Raw genomic sequence first — 20,329 nt, 5'->3', positions numbered from 1 at the left:
GTCTCACCCCACCACTCCCACAAGAATTTCCTAGAGCAGTTTCCACTTCCTCCCGAAGCTTAATAATCAGTTGTGATACTACTACTACTAATACTACTTTGAAGTTATTTTTAGTGTGTCCACATTCTTTTTCCCCCTTTTTTTTTCTTCTTTGTTTCCAACACCAAACTGAAGTAGGTAAAATGATGGTGGCATTGAAATGAGCTATTTAAATCCCAGCCGCAAAAATACTGAGTCCTTTTTGATTTCACCAGTCATTTGAAAGTAATACTGCAATGATGCATCAGCATCTATTGTCCTCCTCATATCTCTTTCGTAGCTGTACTAAGGCTTAATCTAGTGAACTCCTTGGTGATAAGAAATCAGAAAGTAACATATATGATAGTAAATGACTTTTTGAATACTTTGAATATATTGCAACTTACCTCTTCTTTTTTTTTTTTCATCTTGGTTTCACCTGATTGGTGGCAAAATAAAAATTGATTGATAAAGTAGCAGTTGACATCTTCACCCAAGCTTACTGTTTTGTGCCTTTCGTGGTATCTCTAACCTCATCCAATGAAGCAGCATTCTGAACATAGTAATGAACTCTTTGATGACCACTTGTGTAACTTCAGAAATGATTTTAAGTGGAGCTATGTGCCACCAGTAATTTTAATAAATAATCTTCATCAGTTTTATGTAGATTTATTATTATTATTATTATTATTATTATTATTATTATTGGTTGTAATATCTAAGTAATTAATTTTGTAGTGAAGGAAACAATATACACTAGTGACCATAAGTTAAAGGACCTTCAGAAACTAGATGATATAATGAAGCACAGTGATAATGTATGCACTACAAGATATCTTAGCAACATCATGACATTGATAAGGATTCAATATTATGACAAATAAAGTTGCTATTCACCATATAGCGGAGACGCTGAGTCGCAGATAGGCACAACAAAAACACTCTCGCAATTATTCTTTCGGCCATTAAGGCTTTCATCAGCAATAGACACACATACGCAAATTCAACTCACATACACTGCAGTCTCAGGCAACCAAAACCACACTGCGAGCAGCAGCACCAGTGCATGATAGAAGTGGCAACTGGGTGGGGATAAGGAGGAGGCTGGGGTGGGGAGGGGGAAGGACTGGGTTGGGGATAAGGAGGAGGCTGAGGTGGGGGGGGGGGGGGAAGGATGGTATGGTGGAGGTGGCAAACAGTGAAGTGCTGCAGGTTAGACTGAGGGCACAGGAGAGGGGGGCTTGGGGGGGGGGGGGAGTAGCGGAAAAGGAGAGAAATAAAAAGACTTGGTGTGGTGGTGGAATGACGGCTGTGTAGTGCTGGAATGGGAACAGAGAAGAGGGTGGATGGGTGAGTACAATGACTAACGAAGGTTAAGGCCAGGAGGATTATGGCAATGCAGGATGTATTGAAGGGAAGGCTCCCACCTGCGCAATTCAGTTAAAACTGGTGTTGGTGGGAAGGGTCCATATGGCACACTCTGTGAAGCAGTCATTGAAATGAAGGCTATCATGTTTCGCAGCGTGTTCAGCAACAGGGTGGTCCACTTGTGTCTTGGCATAAGTTTGTCGGTGGCCATTCATGTGGACAGACAGCGTGTTGGTTGTCATGCCTACATAGAATGCAGCACAGTGGTTGCAGCTTAGCTTGTAGATCACTTGACTGGTTTCACAGGTAGCCCTGCCTTTGATGAGATAGGTGATGTTAGTGACTAGACTGGAGTAGGTGGTGGTGGGAGGATGTATGGGACAGGTCTTGCATCTAGGTCTATTACAGCGGTATGAGCCATGAGGTAAGGCATTGGGAGCAGGGGTTGTGTAAGGATGGACGAATATATTGTGTAGGTTCGGTGGACGGTGGAATACCCTTGTGGGAGGGTTGAGAAGGATAGTGGGCAGGACATTTCTCATTCCAGGGCACGACGAGAGTTAATTAAAACCCTGGTGGAGAATGTAATTCAGTTGCTCCAGTCGTGGGCGGTACTGAGTTATGAGTGGAATGCTCCTCTGTGACTGGAGGATGGGACTTTAGGAGGTGGTGGGTGACTGGAAAGGTAAGGCACAGGAGACTTGTTTTTGTACACTAGTCTGTCTTGTGCAAACCTCTTCATCTCAGAAGAACCACTGCAACCTACATCCATTTGAACCTTCTTACTTTGTTCATCCTCTACAATTTTTTCCCCTCACACTTTCTTCCTATACCAAACTGACGATTCCTTGATGCCTCATAATGTGTCTTTTCCACTAATTCCTCCTTTTAATCAAGTTAAGCCATAATTTTTTTTTCTCCATTGTTCAGTTCAGTACTTCCTCATTAATAAAGCGATCTACCCATCTAATTTTCAGCATCCTTCTGCAGCACCGTATTTCAAAAGCTTCTCTTCTCTTCTCTTCTTGTCTGAAATATTTTCACAGCCATCCAAAGCTACCCTCCAGTTAAGTACCTTCAGGAAAGACTTTCCCATACTTACATTTGTCAGTTGTCTTTTTCAGAAATGCTTTTGCTTAATATAGGCACTTTGCATTTTATATCTCCTCTACTTTGGACCTCTCAGTTATTTTGCTGCCCAAAAAGCAAAACTTATTTACCAATCTTCCCTGATCTTTTTTAATTTAACACTGTGAGCATGGCCTGATTTAATTCAAATACATTCCATTTCATTAACATTAATCTGTACCAAGTGAGGTAGTGGAGTGGTTAGTGCACTGGACTCGCATTCGGTTCAAACCCATGTTCTGCCATCTTGATACAGACTTTCCATGATTTTCTTAAATCACTTCAGGCAACTGTCAGGATGGTTCCTTCGAAAGGACATAGCTGACTTCCAATGACCTTGCTATTGTGTCTCCTCCCCCAAATCAGCCAACCAATTCATCTATACCTCTTTTGAAGGTAATACTCATCCTATTAACTGCTCACCTTATCCTTTGCCAACACATAAAAAGCTTTCTTTGAGTGTGCAAATTTTATAAATGTAGGATTTCCTTCCTTTAACTTATCGCCAAAGATAATTAGCAGGGTCATTATTGCCTCGTTTATTCCTGTATTTCTCCAGAACCCGAACTGATCTTCCCTAAGGTATGCTTCTACCAGTTTATCTATTCTTCTAGTTAATTTGTGTAAATAGTTTGCAAAGATGACTTATTGAACAGATTGTTTAGTAGCATTAATATCTGCTATTTTTTGAAATTGGAATTATTACATTCTTCTTGATGTTCAAGGGTATCTTGCATGTCTCATATATCAATGTATCTCATATATCTTCCACACCATTTGGAATATTTTGTTAATGGCTGGCTCTCCCAAGAATATTAAGAATTCTGATGGAATTTTGTCTACTCCAGGGAGCCATGTTTTGACTTTGATCCCTCAGTGCTATGTGGAATTCTCCTTGCAGTATATCTCCCCACTCATCTTCTATCCAGTATGGCTTGCAGTAATGCATTACATTGCTAGTTAAATGTTATCAGGAGATTGGAAGTAAGATAGCATTTTTAGGACTTCATTCTTTGAGCCTAGTCTTGTCTCATGGACATGAAGTTTAATTTCAGGCCTGGAGAGGGATCTGGTCACCAAATAATTGATGTCCTCATGTTACAGGTACTTGTTTATTAGGTCAGCCATGTCAGGGTGAGCTTTGTTATCTTTCAGTTGAAAACCAGATCTGTATGCACCGCAGAAAGGTTTACGTTAACAGGTTGTTGTCATCGTCGTTAACTGCAGCCATCACTTGTTTCTGCAATGACTCTCAATGTGCTATCCCAAAACAGAAACACTGTTGTTGCTGTATCAGCCCCGTTCCACAATATAAGCATGGTTCTAATTTGAACAGAGAATGACTTTCCGAGATAAAGGGCGACTTATGTGTGAGCGTAATTATCCCACGTCTATGCACTGTTTGGTGCACAAGATTCCATATTTGTTAAGCCATGTATTGCCTTTGCCGGAGAAATGCATCTGAACATACAAAGAAACATCTCGAAACCCGACAACTCAATGTGTGAAGGGATTTTTGTAAACTAGAAACTGCCATGTGTCCCTTAACTTAATTTGTTATTTTGGATCTTTTCTTGACACTTAAGGCAAGATAATGATACTGACACTGGGCTGTTGCACATGGTTGTCCATGCCCATACTTCAGTTGGAGGTTTCCACTGTCCTGGAGTCTTCTCCACATTCGTGGAATGTGTCTGAGGGTGACATTCAGCTCCCAGCCAACTCATACCAACTTTGGTCATCCTCAGATATGGCAAATATCCATATAATGTCACTCAAATGTGTTTGCTGCTTCCATACACCCCAAAATAATGTACGAAGTCCACATAAAGTACCGGGTTAAAACTACTATATTTAAGATCTCAGCACACACAAACTGTTGCAGGATCAGTATACAGTGTTGTACTTGCATGCACTGTATATCTTATGTTTCCAAGTTGTGTTACAGTTTACTCTGTACACTGTCCCTGTGATGCAATATTTCCTTATTTCTCAAACATCCCTCAATTTATGGATGGGAATGTTCATTCTGGATCTGTGGTGCAAGAAGTTTTGGTTAAAGGAGGAGTTCGTACAATCTATCAAAGTAATTGCTAGATAAGTTCACAGAGATATAACACCCACTTGATTTGATCTGTTAGAAACGATTTGTGAAACTCTGTTATTGTGAAAACAGTGTATTTGTTTATAAATATCTTTCCTGCTTTACCAGTTATGATTATCTTTTATTTATATTTTACGTGATATGTTTCAGGAAATTATTCCCATTTTCAAGTGTGTGTTTTTTTGTTTTCTATGCAATTTTTAATAATGTTTGTGATGCGTGGGGTTGTGCATTGTTATCTTGCCTTTAAGTTTTATTTTGGTCCATTCGTGCAGATTCTCACATACATTAAACATCACACATAATTTTCTGAGCACAGTATACATCGAAAAAACAAATTTACAGATGCAAAGATGTTTCTAGATGTCAGCAGAAATAATGCTATAGGTCTTCGACAGAATATTATATAGTTCTGTATAGAGGGTATTTATCTTGATAAACTGGATCATGTTATATCTATTAACAGTGGTGCTTATTTCTCTGTGTTATTATTTTTATATAAGTATACAGTCGACGCACGTGATGAAATTCACTGTTTCTGTTTCAGCTTCTTCATTTAATATTTTATACTTGTATTTTTTGTAATGTGAACATATTTGTAGTTCCTTAACAGATCTGTTTTATGCCTTTTATTTAGTTGTTGGGGTAATTTGATATTTTGCTCTACTTTTCTGAATGTGTTTCCTGTGTTGTGTGTGTGTATGGCTGTTGCTGAAGTAGTGTGTGTGTGTGTGTGTGTGTGTGTGTGTGTGTGTGTGTGTGTGCGTAGGCTTTAATGTGCTATGTGTATCTGGTGTTGAAGTCTCGACCTGTTTGTCCTAGGTAGAACATCGAGCATTCCTGGTATGTTACTTTATATATTCCAGAGCCTTGAGTAATATGAATCATGATTACACTTTGTTTTCTATTAGGTTTTGCTGTAGTTTATTAGATGTAGAACACCCAGTTTTACTTTGTGGTTTTCGAAAATATTTGCTATCTTCCATGATAAATTGCCAATGTGTGGGATGATCTCAATATACATTTGTTTTTGTCTTTCTCTTCTATGGTGTGGTTTATGTTGGGGTTTTTCTTCACTTTATTTAGTACTGTGTAAACAGTGGAAGCAGTATAATCACTGGCAGCTGCAATCGGTTTCACTATGTTTATTTCGTATGTAGATTTTCTTCGTTTAAAGGTATTTTAATTGCCCTATATAGTGTTGATCTGTATGCTGCCTGTTTACGATTGTGTAGATGACGTGAGTTTGCAGGGAGTGTGATGTCAGTCATTGTATTTTTCCTATAAATTTTAAATGAGTATGTTCTGTTGTCTACTATTTAGGTTCAAATAATTTGTTTTGTTCATTTTCCACCGTAAATGTAATTTTCTCATAAATATATACTCATAAATATATACTACTGAAGCAGTTGTGAATGTCTATTATGTCCTGGGCATCCCATTTTGCCAACAGCAGCATGTCATGTCCATATACCCTATAAAATTCAGTTTTTGCAGATATACATGATGCTAGGCCATCTACATCCTTATAAATGTTGCTTCCATGGTTGACGCATTATTAGAAAAAGTGAAGAAAGACCTAGATATGAACCACACCACAGAAGAAAAAGACAAAAACAAACATATGTTGATAGATAGTATATCACAGAAGACTACAAATATTTTTGTAACTCACAAAGTAAATCTAATGAACTAGAACAAAAAGTAATACACAACATAAAGTTTGATCATGACCCATATACTCAACTCTGGAATATATAAAGTAACATGTCAGGAATGCTCAATCTTTTACCTAAGACAAACCAGCTGAGATTTCAACACCAGGCATACAGAGCACATTTAATCCTACACAGACAACAGACACGCTACTTCAGCAATAGTGTCACACACACACACACACACACACACACACACACACACACACACACACAATACAAGACACGCATTTGGAAAAGGAGAACAAAGTGTAAAAGTACTCCACCGACTAAATGCAGAGTGTAAAATGGATCTGTTAGATGAGCTGGAGATATATTCACATTACAAAAAATATGAAGACAACAAATATTAAATGAAAAACTTTGAAGTGAATCAGTGAATTTCAGATGCTTTGACAGTAACTTGAAAATAGTAGCACACAGAAAAAGCACTATTGTAAATAGATATAAACAAATTATGATACAGATTATTAAGATAAATATCTTTGTTGACTACATCTAAAAACACCTTTGTAACTGCTTATGTAAGTTAGTTATTCTTGATGTATAGTGTACACAGAAAATTGTGTTTGATTCTACAGAAATGGACCACAGGAAAACTTAGGTAACAGAACAATGCAGAATTCCACAGATCAAAACCATTATGAATAAATGGCATAGTACATTAATAAAATGGGAATAATTTCCTGAAAAACCTCATGTAAAATATAAATAAAGTAAAACGGAGACTGGTAGCAGGAAAGTTATTTATAAAGAAACCCATTACTTGTTATTTGTTTAAACTTACCTCAAATTTGTTAATGAAATAATTTTTCTGTAATTATTTCAGCTGCTTTTGAATCAATTGGCACTATGTTAGCATCTGCTGAAACTCCGCTTTTCGCATCTGAAGAAGCAAAGAAAGCTCTAATAGGGCTTGCACGAGATCTGAGAGGACTGGCTTATGCTTTTAATACAAAAACGTCATATATGATGTTGTTTGATTGGATGTATCCTTTCCTGCAGACAAGGTATATTGTGTATATGTGTAATTCATTAAACAATGGAAAATGTGGTTCAGTTTCAAACTGTTGTGTCTATTACTTACAGAGTGAATTAATAAAGCATGAATACCTGTTTAATACATTCTGCAAAGCTAGTCGTGAATGTGTTTGAGAAAACTGAGAGGGTGCTCTTAACACTTCTTGGTAGGGCTTGCTTACCCGTCCCTTCAGCATGTTTTGAGCAACACTATTCCATTTAATGCAAACAGTAAGCTTTCTAAAAGAAACTTGAAGGTACAGACAAGAGGTAGTTTGAATTCCACTAGTCTTTGTTCTGCTGCATGGGTTCCTCTGAAGGTGAGCAGCTAAACATACCTTGTTTTTCCTGTTGCTATTTTCATTGAAGTGCCATTGAAGCCTCTGTGTGATATGTACATCATAAACAAGTTAAACTTGATTTGGAAAAATCTGAGCACATATTACCACGTTGCATGTAACTCAGGATTAGTGTAATGATTTCGAGAAGAACTGGTTGTCACAGCGTAAAGCTGTTCAGTTTGTATGATGAAAATGATGTGCAGTAGTTATCAAATATAATAATGAATTGAAATGAATAGAATAATAATGAATAGAAAATTGACGACAAAGATAGAATGTGAGGACTATTCAGTGATTTATGAAGATTTAGATGTGTGTCTCGGGGGTCCAGGCAGCCAGCAGACACAAGATCACGGTGCCTTTGGAGTAAGACTGTATAATTTATTAAAATATTGTTACATAAATAAAATTGCCAACATAGCTGGACATCCAAAAACAAGAGTACTATTTTATGTAATAAATGGCAATGTATGAGAAACCCATCAGTAAGTGTAGTTAAAGTTGGAGGGAGGGAATTCATGTAATTCAGTAGATTAAATTTGAGAACTTTGTACAACATAAGATGATTTTTCAGCATTATACCAAACTATTCACAAGCTCTATGCCCATTGCACCTAAGTAGTGGCAACTGTTACAACAAGGTAGATGTCTATCAGTAATGGTACAAAATGAACAATAATTCAGAATATGATCTGGTGTATGGCATAAATTAAAAAATTCTGAAGAAGAACAGTGATGATTAAATACAATTTATTAACATTGAGAACTATTAGACTGTACAGAGCAAAAACAACTCTCGAGTATAGTACCAGTATGAGAAATTATGTACAAGCAAGTATCAGCAGTATGAAGAGAACTCCGGCCAAATAAAATGAAATACACTATACTGTTGTTTGTAGTGTGCATCAGACATGGTTTATATAAAATAAGTATGAGAGTAAGTATTCAAAGTAGAAATAAAGGAGCATAAATATGCAAATGCCTTTCCTTCATAATAGTTTTGTGTTATTGACAAAGGTTAAGATTCCTGAATGCATGCATGCGCATGCTCACTGCCCCTCCCTCCCCTCCCCCCATGCTGCCCCCCCCCCTCAAGAAAACACACACACACACACACACACACACACACACACACACACACGCACGCGCACACACACTATTAATTGATTAATTGAATCTTTGCAGATACTATTGAAATATAAATAAAATTACAGACAAGAGATTGCTTATATTCTGTTATCAGTCTGTATGGGCTACCCTGGAGAGGCAGGTACTTAAAATATGCCTTGTTGTCCCCATTGCCCTATTTACTTGGGCTCTTTCTGTTTCTGATCACATTCAAAGGCTGCCCAGTGTGCAAAAGATCTGCTTGTCTCTCCTTTATCCTTTCATGGGGGAAAAAAATTACTCGTATCTTTATGTACTACCAGTTTAATCAGAGTTATAGTTAAAGTTATTTGACCATATATTATTTGTATAAAAAGGGACATAAAAGCAGTGTGTAACAGTCACACACACAATTCAACAACCAATGCAATCAGCCATACAACCATTTTTAATTAAAAGAAGTTCTTTCAGTTTATTGCTTTCTCTTAGACCATTTTCTGTGGCCATCTCCTGAGCAGGGGAGAGGGGCCTGATGGTGGTGGTTAGGGACAGAAAAAATATTTTAGTTGAAGGCCAAGTTTGGTATTGTTTTTGCCAGTTTTGGTGCTATCTTTCAAGTACCATATGTCCTCATTTCATTGTTTCTCAGTGTTACATTGAAAACGATGGTACAGAAACCTCCATGAATGTTCATTTCAGTATTTATTCGGTATTACATTTACTATTTGAAAGTGGTGAGAGCATGATCTTAATCAAAGCCAGAGTTCTAGGTTGGATCAAAAATTAGGAACTTGGTTGTGAGTTGGTGAAGCCAGAGAATGGGATTCCTTAAGAAGCTGTCATACTACTCATGCAGCATAATTTCAGTTATTCTATCTGTTGCAAGTGTCAGTGCATTTTGCAGGATGTCATGTCATATACTGTGACAGAAACAAACTGAACATGTGCCATGTTGTTTTATATGTTTGCAAAGCTACAATTCCATATTTGGTCGCTTCCATATTTATTCATGCATTCTGTGAAAATAAACATTTCAGTTGGTATGTTGCATGAAAATCACACCAAAATGCGTCATGTGTGGTACGGTTTGTTGTGCAAAAGTGTCGGGAAATGTGACATTGATGAATAAAATTGTTACTGAAAGAGAGATCATTAGATTTAGGCCATTTTTTTTGTAGTCAGATGCAGGGCATCAGTTGTTTACATGGCGATTAACAGTCATTTTAAGGCTGTACGTGAACTTCAGTATTGGCACAATAACACAAGATCAAATTTCAATATTAAACAACTATTGATTTCCAATATTAGTAATCTGCTGACGTCAAATTTGACATCTTTTCATGGGAGTGCGGAAAATGCCAAATTTCAGGACTTTCTATTAAAACTGCCATTTTCGTATTGGACCATTAAAAACTACTGCTTTCACATTATTTTAGTCATTAGCATGTATGTGAAATTTTTGTATTCCTAATAGTCATAAACATAAACTGGAAATGTATGAGAAGCTGCCACTCTGCCCCAAAAGGACCAAAGTGCATTATAGGAGGCACCTAGAACAAGCATTTGGCAGTCAAGCTACTCATTTATAATTCCAAAACATTGGTTTGAATCCTCGCAAATGTGCTGGTCAGGTTGTGCTGTTGCTGTTCTTCGTGCTAGTAAATTTGACTTTCTCACATTCCAGGCCCACTGACTTTTTAATACTTAAAAGTGCTTCAAACAGAATAATAAGCTTGGTTTTACTGTATGCAAACCATTTATGTGCAAATATAAGCTGCACCTAAACTTTTTACATGAGAGTGTAGTAAAAAGTAAATCTCAAATATAGGCTGCACTACTAAATTACAAGAAAGTTCAATTAGTCTTTTGAGTTGCTTCTCTCCCCTTCCCCTTCTTCAACACCACATGACTACAATGTACTTCTAACTTGGCAGAATAGAACAGCTCTATTGTGAGGTGCAGACTCTTTACATGTGACACGTGTGTCATGGAAATACAAGATTTTTACGGAGGTCGAGTGACATGACTAATTCCAGGGACAGTGTAAGCAATTTGAGAGTGAGAGAAAAGTTGATCTTTTGGTTTGTGAGTGACAATGGAAAAGGAGTGTACTAGTTAACTGCAAAATTTAAATTTCAAATTATCAGCTTTCTAGAGGAATATGTAAAGCCGGAGCTTGATGTGGATTTGATGTTGATGAAAAAAAACATTCGTTGGTTGTGTGCAAGTGAAAAGAAACTCCTAAATAGTTCAGAATATTGGTGTGCATTTCGAGGGTAAAGGTGCACATATCCAAATGTGAAAAAAAGACTTGCTTGACTTTGTAATTGGGAAAGGAAATGTGGATATTGCATTCCTATTGAAATCATTCAAATTGAAGGCTGATAGGATGTAAAAGAAACATTTCACCAGTAAAATTTAACATTTCACATGGGTGGGTTTTGCAATTTGTGCAACAAAACACACTATCTGTTTATACAGTGTGATAACTTTCCAGCATTGCATAATCCGACATCGATGCAAAAATTATTATTTACTTTCCCAGATAGGGAATGTACACCAAACGCTGATTAATTTTGATATGCTGAGCAGCACTACAATAAATAACATAGGTAAATGTACTATGCAAATATGTACATGTGCTGAAAAGCAGCAGTCACAGTGATGTTAAGCATTACAGCAGATGGACAGAAATTGCCACCATATGTGGTTTGTAATTGGAAAACTCTGCCCAAGGGAGAAATCTACCCACCTGGTATCATTGTAAGAACTTGTAATGGTAGATGAACTACAGAGGAACTGATCCTGTACCGGACTTAAGCAATTTGGAATAAGCGGTGAGGAGCTCTTCTTAGCTCAAGATCAATGCTTGTGTTGGATAGTTTCTGCTGGTACACAGGTGACTTGAGTGAAACAGAATCCGAAAAAAGGCAACTGTGACCTAGTGGCATGGCAAGTGTGTTGCAGCCTTTGGATGTGTTTTTCAATCATCCATTCAGAGCTAGTATAAGACAATTCTATAGAGATTACATGATGAACAATACAACTGTGACACCAGGAGGCTGGTTGTTGCATGCTTCCGTGTCATAAGTGTGCTGTTGAATTTTGGCTGCTTGGCAGTCAATGCTGGAAGAACTTGTGGTGAAAAGTTTTTAAAAAGCTGACTTTCCAGTCATCTTGGTGGGACTGAGGACAACCTCCTTTGTTATACTGACTTTGAGCAGAGTTCTGGATCATGCAGCGACAACGACGAATCACGTGCTGGTGACACTTGAAGTTATTGTGCATGATTTGGGTGGACTGATAGTGTGGAGTAACAAGGACCCACTGTATAATATTTCAGTGTGTTCAGATTTAATGTATTTGTGATTATATATTTCCCGCAAAAGCAATAAAAAATTGTTAATTGTGTGAATTTTACCTCTATCATCTAAACTAGATTTGATCACAGTTCTTCATTTTGTGGCCACAGTGTTCATAAATGCTTTGCACTTGTTAAAGGTATTTGAAATCCATATTTGCAACTATTAAAAATGTGGGAGCAGATGACATTTCCAGATATAAGCAGAATTAAGACAAAAATACAACAACTGACAATGTTTTCAACAGATAAAACAAACTGTGTAAAGTGAAGTATATGCATCTTCAGAAGTAGCCAAAAGGCATTCAAATACTTTAATAATAAATTTGATTAATGCAGCAACTGCTACATATTATGTAGCAAAGAGTAGCTTCATTGAACTCATCATAAAATTTAAACCATATCAGATTCAAATGCATATCACATTTCTTTGGTTTGGAATTTCATGTGTTACATAACTCTACATATCTTAATGAGCTTGTAGACACATTCAGCATACTGTCGTCTGCTAACTATGGTTTGCTGTTCTGAAACAGCTGTGGGTTCTAACTGAGGTCATTTGATTTATATCTAAACGCCATCTCACATCAGTCACTGTGCCGCAGCTCTTTAGAAAGTGAACAGGTTGTACAAACAAACTGGTGCAGTTTTGTGAAACATTGCTAAACCATGTTCAAACAGTGTGATAAACTTGGTTTTATTAAAATTATCACATGGCACTGCAAACATCACATAACCCCATACTTTCAGTAAACTATTTACTCGGGAAAAAATGAGTAGGTAATTAATTTAAACATTTTGTGGCATTTGCCACATAACCCTCAGGCTTCGTTTGGGCAGGTTTCTGTTTCTTTAGTTACTCTTGAGATTGATATGATTCTCACTCATAAAACATTTCCCTTCAGACTTAGTCTCAAAACCATAATGAAAATTGGTCCTTTGGCACATTCTTTTTGCTCTAGTATTTGTGTTTAGGGCCTTTTGCCATAGTGCATTGCCTGTGTGTAGGTAATGGTGCAAATGTTGTTGTTTGGTTGTGTGTCTTTTAATCAAAATTCTATCAATTACAGTTCTAAATAGTCATCTCATGGGTCAGTAGCCTTGCCGTAAATGATCTTATAGAAAAAGATTTTCAAATCTCGTCCGGTGCTGTCTCCAACTATCAGTTCTTCCTTCTCCCATCCCGTCTGGTAAGTCTCCCCTGACCCCGGGTTCAAGGAGCCACTGGCTCTGAAAGCTTGCAAATTTCAATATCTTTATACATGTGGTCTCCTGCCTGCACTTGGCGAGTAATTTTTTTAATCTACCCAATTACATTATATTTTCAGAAACTGATGATTTACATTGATTATGAGAGTAGATGCCTTTACTCATGATGGACTGATACCATTTTACAAACAGGAAGATCTGAAAGATTCACTGGCATACTGATATTAATAAAATATCTGCAAATTGGACAATTTTTAAGAGCAATGTCTACTTCATGCTGAGCTGAACAACTGCAAAATACCACAGAAATTAAAAATTTGAAGAAATCTAGAATGAGAACTAGGAGAGTTTCTCCACCTCTTTTGCCATCACTTGGTTCATCCATATTTGCGACACTCTTATTTACAGTTCAGGTAACAGTATGACTGCACATCACACTATGCAAATACCATTAAAATGTATTGACTATCTTGTGGCAAAGAGTTGTAGCCTTCACAGAAAAGATTTCCTTAGATGTAAAGGAGGGTGTGGAGGAATTAACCACTTTTATCGCTGATAAGTAATATCCCCCCTCCCCCAACTTTTGTCACTTTTTTTGCCATGATTCATGAACTAACTGACTGACTAACAATATGTTCCATTTACTTGCAGTTACATTATTATAAGTCTTTGATTGTTTGCCTAATTTTGTCCTACACTTGACTTGCCCTTTTTCTTCATTCATAGGAACATTAGGGCATACAATGTATTAATGTCGTATAGCTGCATATGTTAAGTTTGAGCTTGTGAGATCACCACCATCTCTAAGAATGGCTTCTGGTCAGAAAGGAGAATTTGTCTAAATAAACAGTGTGAAATTGTCAGTAGTGTTCCAGTGGCTGCTTTGGGAACTACTGCTTCTTGTAAGGAAGAGCAACCTCCAAAAGGAATATGAAAACATTAGTGTATGCCAATGTAAAGTGAATATTGTTCAACCATCTCTATATGTTTGAACATCAGAGAAACATAGAGGAATTGTTTAACAAACTTGACTTAACATGCTACTGGATTGATTGCAAAGGTTCAAGTGTGCCCCTTGCAAAGAACTTTATAGCCCTTCAGAAAACATCTACAGTATGTTTCCATGTAGTTCAGTATAGCAGTAAGGAGTAAGGAACTGGGTAAATGACATCCTGTTTTCAGATCACTTTGGGGAAGATGGTAGGGTGTTTGGAGGGGGTGGGGTGACTGGCTGGCTGGCTGGCTGGCTGGCTGGCTGGCTGGCTGGCGTGCGTGCTCGTGTGCATATTGTGTATTACTAACTTTCATTATGAGTCTCTATGGCTCTTCAGACTACTTGCATTCCTGATACTAGTACAGTGGAATCTCGTTAGCATGTTTCTGAAGGGGCTGCAGATTTTAAACACTATAAGCTACAGAAAAATACCTATTTCACAATAATTAGATTTTTGCTTCGATGAAACTGTGAAATTAAGGGTACCATATTTGGGATAATATACAATCTGTTAATGCCACACTTCCTGACAAGCTGTCTCAGTTAATTATAATTGAAAGTTCACATTTTCAAGAACACGCTCTGAATATCACATCCAGAAACATTCAGAATTACATGGTAGTGCATTTTTGCTTCTTGTACACTAACAAGGAGAGGTCCCCAATAATGGGATCCATCTATTGAAACCATATGTATGGTGATGTAAGTTAAAGTCTCACGTATGTAAGTTAAAGTCTCAGGTATTACATCCTAAACCATTCACATCGGTGGTTGCTTGTTTGCGAGTAATTGACAAAATAAAATGTTTATAATTTCGTGTGAAACTCTACAGCTTTAAATAAGCAACATATTATGATTCGATTGCATTGTGTAATGGTTATAGTACTAGCTTCATATGCAAGAGCACATGGGGGTCAAATCTTGTTAGGTAGTTCAAAATTTTTTATTTTAAAATGTTTATCATAATGACTTTGATCATTATTTTCATTTCATTAATTAGTTTGAATGTAATTTTTTATTTCTGTTCCTTTGCCACATCATTTTAATCACGATATTAATTTATTCAGTTGCTTTCATTTTTAATTACCATCATTCATTTTTGACTTGAAATCTTTGTGCATGTGAAGTTGATTAATTTATTTTTATTTATCTGTCACTGCCAATGGCCTTGCCGCAGTGGTAAAACCAGTTCCCATCAAATCACCGAAGTTAAGCTCTGTTCGGCTGGGCTAGCACTTGGATGGGTGACATTCCCGGGTTCGATTCCCGACGGGGTCAGGGATTTTCTCTGCCTCGTGATGGCTGGGTGTTGTGTGATGTCCTTAGGTTAGTTAGGTTTAAGTAGTTCTAAGTTCTAGGGTACTGATGACCATAGATGTTAAGTCCCATAGTGCTCAGAGCCATTTGAACCATTTTGGATGGGTGACCAACCTGTGTGCCGAGCGGTTATGGCAAGCAGGGTGCACGCAGCCCTTATGAGGCTAACTGAGAAGCTACTTGCTTGAAAAGCAGCAGCTCCATTCTCATGAACTGGCATACTGCTGGAAGAACAGTGTGTTGACCACATGCCCCTCCATATCCGCATCCAGTGATGTCTGTTTTTAGACTATTGTAACATTTAAACTCTTGAAAATGCCAATCTATTCAAACATTTAAATCACAAATATTTATTGCACACTGGGCAAAATGAAGTAGGCAAAAATTTGACTGAAGGAAGGGATTAGAAGTAAAGCGAAAATCAAGCAAAATGAGAAATAGAAATTATGAAGGGAATAAAATGTACAAAAATATAGGATGACAAAACAGAAGAAATTAAATCGATTTTAATCCATGGGTGTTATTAAAATCACATGCACTAAGATTCCAAGTGGAAAAAGAATTACAGGAATTAAAAATAAGAGCAATTCAAAAAGTTAATATGATGATTGAAATGATGTACCAAAGGAATAGAAATAAAAAATTTCATTTAAACCAATTAATTGAATAAAAGTAATGATTGAAATCATTTCAATAAAGATTTAAAAATAAAAATTTTTGTAGCACCTACCATGGGTTGAACCCGCTTCTTGCATATGACGCTAGTACTACAACCATTACACCAAGCAACCACTTTATATTAAGTTACTTATTTAAAGCTTTAGCCCATCACGCAAAATTTAAAAAAAAAATTTCGTCGATTACTGGCAAATGAGGGCCCACCAGGGTGAATGGTTTCAAAAATTTGATTGCACTCTCCTTGGCTAGATCCAATTTATTGGATTTGTATGCTTTTATCATCAGCCAGTTGGAATGCAGGACAGTCATGTGACATGAGTGTGGAGCCTCATGTGTCCAAAATACGAACCTAGCTTGAGGTGTAGAACAAATAAAAATACTCTAATATTTCTGTTGTTATTACAATTCTCTATACAAACAATTATTGTTCATTTATCATTTCTCCATTAGCGAATCACTTCCGGTGACCGTTGCCATACCTTAACTAAAGACCTGGCAAAGAACCCAAGAAAATTCTGGTCGTATGTAAAATCGCTAAGGGGGTATAACACTTACATCCAGGCACTCATTCACCAGTATGGTGTGCCTGTTAAAGATAGCAAAATGAAAACTGAAGCTTTAAATTCCACATTTAAGAAATCATTCATGCATACAAACGCACTGTCGTTTGACCATCGCACAGATTTCCATATGAGTGACATAGTAACGAGCATCACTGACAGAGAGAAACAGCTGAAAACAGGTCCAGACAGAATCCCAGTTCGCTTCAACAAAGCGTTCTCTAGGGTACTGGCGCCTTAATTAACTTGCATTTATTGTGAATCTCACACCCATTGGGAGAAAAGTGCAGTTCATTCCTGTAAGTAAAAAGGTTTAAAGAACAGACATGTAAAATTACAGGCCAATATCCTTAACACTTGTTTGCTGCAGAGTTTTAGAACATTTTCTGAGTCTGAATATAATCAATTTCCTAGAGACTGAAAACCTATGTCCACTAGTCCGCACGGGTTTAGAAATCATCGCTCATGTGAAACTCGGGCTTGCTTTTTTCTCGTGATATACTGTGGACTATGGGTGAAGGACAACAGGCAGATTCCACATTCTTAGATTTCTGGAAAGTATTTGGCATGGACCCCCCCTCCCTGTCCACATCCCCTAGACCGTTACTGAAGGTACAAATATACAGAATATGTTCTCAGATGTGTGAGTGGCTCAGACTTTTTAAGCAATAGAACCCTGTATGTTGTCCTTGATTGCAAAGTGTTTATCAGAGACAGTGTATTGCTAGGGGTGCCACAGGGTAGTGTGATAGTACCGCTATTATTTTTTCTCTGTACATAAATGATCCAGCAGACAGGATGGACAGCTGTCTGCAGTTGTTCGCTGATGATGAGTGACTGTAGGATGATGCAAGATGACTCAGACAAAATTTGTAGTTGGTGTGATGAATGGTAACTGGCTCTCAATGTAGAAAAATGTAAGTTAATGCAGATGAGTAGGAAAAACAAAACCAGAATGTTCAGTTACAGCATTAGTAATGTCCTGCTTGGTGCAGTCGTGTCATGTAAATATCTGGGCTAACATTACAAAGCAGTATGAAATGGAATAAGCATGTGAGGATTGTGGTAGGAAAGGCGAATGGTTGACTTTGGCTTATTGGGGGAATTTTAGAAAAATATGATTCTTCTGCAAAGGAGACCGCATATAGGATGCTAGTGCAACCTATTCTTGAGTATTACTTAAGTGTTTGGGATCTGTACCAGGTCACATTAAAGGAAGACATTGAAGCAATTCAGAGGCAGGCTGCTAGATTTGTTGCTGGGAGCTTTGAACAACACACAAGTGTTACGGACACGCTTCAGGAACTCAAATGGAAATCCTTGTAAGGAAGCAATGTTCTTTTCGAGAAACACTATTGAGAACATTTAGACAACCAGCATTTGAAGCTGACTGCAGAACAGGCCTGCTACAGCCAAGATACATTTTGCGTATGGACCACGAAGATAAGATAGAAGAAATTATGGCTCATATGAAAGCATATAAACAATCATTTTTTCCCTCACTCTATCTATGAGTGGAGTAGGAAAGGGAATGACTAGTAGTGGCAGAGGGTACCCTCCACCAAGAACCGTATGGAGGTTTGTGGAGTGAGTATGTAGATGTAATTGAATAGGGGTTGTCCTTTCAGTAAACTACCAGTATATCGTAATCTTAACCTGACTATACTGTAATACAGTAAGATACAGTGCGTAGTCTGGTCTTCACAGAGGTCTGAAAAATATGTCAGTAGTTAATTGTTTCTTTTGTCCTTATTTTAGTATTGTATTGTCCATCTTAGTTATTACATTCATCACTTCTTCATAGACTTCTAAACTCAACAGACAATACTTAACTGTGCCCATTGTTCCAGTAGCTTTTGATAGTGTAAGAACCAACGAAGGTTCTGGTTTGTCTTCATCTTCACATTCCTGTTTCTCTGCCATCTGCTGCTGCAATACTTCATAATCAGTAATGCCTTCGTAACATTCACCAAAACTAAGGTAGTCAGTGTTTTATACTTGCTCCATTATTATATGACATTGTTCAGCTGCGTTTCCTTCATTTTCTGGCGTGATGCTTTCTATAAGTATCTGATGAAAGCCAGCCTTCTTGAAGCAGTTAGAGAGTGTGCTTTCTCATACAGATTCCCAGCCACTTATGTGCGCAAATCTTCCTGTATTTTTGTTTCAGGAATTTTGAAAGATCTCGATCAAATGGCTGAAGGTGGTTGTGTAGTTGGGAGGAAAATCCACTACATTTATATTACCTAGATACGACATATCTTGGAGATGCGATGCACATTGTTCAATAAACAGTACAATTTTCCTACTTCTAACAACCAGTCTTGCATCCTAGGCATGCAAGAATAGTTGGAATATAGTTTTTGTAATCCGTGCTTTCACATTAGATGTATGTGTTGTGGGTGAGAAAAATACTGACAATGCTGCGAGCGATCTGACTACGTTGTGTTGTTCTAAATAATGTGTGTAGACCGGTGTGTTAATCTCTTTTAGATGCTTAGTCTCAAGTTTCAGTGATACAGCCATAATGTAATTTTTGAGAGTGCCATCAGTGAAGTTGTGCTTTGTTAAGAAAATCGAACAGCTGAATTTTGAGCAACATTATGCCATCAAGTTTTGTGTTAAACTTGGGGAATCTGCAATTGTGACGTTTGAAAAGTTGAAACAGGCCTATGAGGAACATGCCTTATCAAGAGCATGAGTTTTTCACTACCACAAATCATTTTTAAAATGCTGAGAACATGTTGAAAATGAACCTTGCTCAGTGAGACCTTCAGTTTCAAAAACTGACAAAAATGTGAAAGTTGTGTGTGCTGTTGTGTCATCAGACAGACTTTGTTCCTGCAGAACTATCAACCAAGTGTTTTTACAAAGATGTCCTTGAAAGGCTCTGGAGAAGGATGAATCAAGTGAGACCAGACATTGCAGACAAGTGGAGGCTGCGTCATGACAATGCCCCATGTCACATGCCCATTGAATTTTTGACCTCGGAAGACATTCCTGTTGTTCCACAGCCCTTGTACTCACCTGATGTGAGCCCTTGTGACTATTTCCTTCTCCCAAAATTGGAAAATTCCTTAAAAGGGTGTCGTTTTGGGACTCTGGAGAACATTCAAAAGAATGTGACGGACAAGTTAAAGGCCCTACCAGTTGAGTATTTCAGTGTGGGAATGACACTGCTGATGTGTAGTTGCCAAAGGGAACTACTTTGAAAATAACAATATTGTTGTTTGACAAAAATAAAAAACTTTGCTAGATAAAAACTCAGTCTCGTCACTTTCTCACACACTTCGTATTTTCATGGAAATGTCAGCAAATTTTTAAATCATTGTGTACTCTTTGCCTTTCCAATTATTAGTGGCATCATCTTTTCTGTTCAACTCTCATCACAACATAATAAGAAATTAAC

General features: G+C 37.4%; 1 protein-coding gene across 4 annotated transcripts in view; it reads left to right on the top strand.

Annotated features, from left to right (window-relative positions):
* The window catches only part of LOC126470994 (exportin-7), a 244,019-nt gene that overhangs the window by 164,788 nt on the left and 58,902 nt on the right, over positions 1 to 20,329 (top strand). For 2 of the 4 annotated variants that reach the window (XM_050099047.1, XM_050099063.1), the window contains exon 15: positions 7,163 to 7,343. In XM_050099047.1, the coding sequence (XP_049955004.1) occupies positions 7,163 to 7,343 (181 nt within the window). The remainder of the gene's footprint in view (positions 1 to 7,162; positions 7,344 to 20,329) is intronic. The other 2 variants (XM_050099056.1, XM_050099072.1) reach the window with 1 other exon arrangement.

This window comes from Schistocerca serialis, chromosome 1, assembly GCF_023864345.2.
Source record: "Schistocerca serialis cubense isolate TAMUIC-IGC-003099 chromosome 1, iqSchSeri2.2, whole genome shotgun sequence".
Lineage (NCBI taxonomy): Eukaryota > Metazoa > Arthropoda > Insecta > Orthoptera > Acrididae > Schistocerca > Schistocerca serialis.
This window is presented reverse-complemented; position numbering and strand designations above follow the sequence as displayed.